The sequence below is a fragment of the Sphaeroforma arctica genome, assembly GCF_001186125.1.
Source record: "Sphaeroforma arctica JP610 unplaced genomic scaffold supercont1.10410, whole genome shotgun sequence".
Taxonomy (NCBI): domain Eukaryota; class Ichthyosporea; order Ichthyophonida; genus Sphaeroforma; species Sphaeroforma arctica.
In genome coordinates this window covers 1-943 of record NW_014030148.1, presented here as the reverse complement: position 1 = coordinate 943, position 943 = coordinate 1, and the positions used below count along the sequence as shown (strand labels likewise).

Genomic DNA, 943 nt, shown 5'->3' with positions numbered 1-943 from the left:
ATACATATATATTTAAATAGATATATATATATATATATATAGCATGCAGAACAAGTGCTCACCGTGTTATTGAACAAGACAGTGTCCTGAGGGACGACTCCGATGGCGTGGCGCAGTGAGGTCTGCGTGACGTCTCGAATGTCCTGCCCATCGATTGTGATCTGCCCAGACGTCACATCGTAGAAACGGAACAGAAGCCGAATGACTGTGGATTTGCCGCCTGAAAGGCATAGTGCCATGATATGGTTTATGTTATATAATTTCTATGTTATATGGTTTACATAGTATGTAATTTAGATGTGATAAGGTTTATATATTATGTGGGTCATAAGTTATATGATCTGTGTGTTCATTGAAATTTTCTTATTTGTATGGTGTGACAGTATAGTTAATATATCTACACATTGTATAAATCTAAAACACAGCACATGAACACGACAATACGTTAACGTTCCATAATCTCTGTTTGACGAATCCTATCAATCACCTATCAGTTTATGTACAATTGAAGCTAGATACAAATACAAACCTTACCACCAACGTCTCACAGACAACAGCAAACAGCCACACCAGCACAACTTAAACGAATAGGAACAGAGTGACTTTAAAACATAAACCCTATATTAAGGTAATAAATTACTAAAATCCTTGAACCCTATACTGAGCTAGTAAACGATTGAAACCCAAACTACGCCAATTTTTCCTAGCCGAGATGGGTTGGGCTGGTCAACAAGAAAGGCGGAAGGTCAGTAGAAGACTCTGAAGTAACCTATACTATATCAACACACTGCCAGCAGTAGCAACAATCATACCTCCGCTAGAGCCCACCAGCGCAAAGGTCTGTGATGTGAAAAATACAAATGGAACAGTACATTATGAGCCTAGGCAAACAAAAACCTTAAATGTAATATCCAAAAGGAAGAACTTTTATCCACTACAATTG

The 943-nt window shown here is 38.0% G+C and overlaps 1 protein-coding gene across 1 annotated transcript; it reads right to left on the bottom strand.

Moving 5' to 3' along the window:
- Nucleotides 1-62: 62 nt before the first annotated feature.
- On the bottom strand, nucleotides 63-220 carry SARC_17334 (hypothetical protein; the record flags this gene model as incomplete). Its single annotated transcript, XM_014288572.1, has 1 exon — nucleotides 63-220. A coding segment is annotated over one exon (158 nt), but the record flags the coding sequence as incomplete, so codon positions are not given.
- Between the last annotated feature and the right edge of the window lie 723 nt (nucleotides 221-943).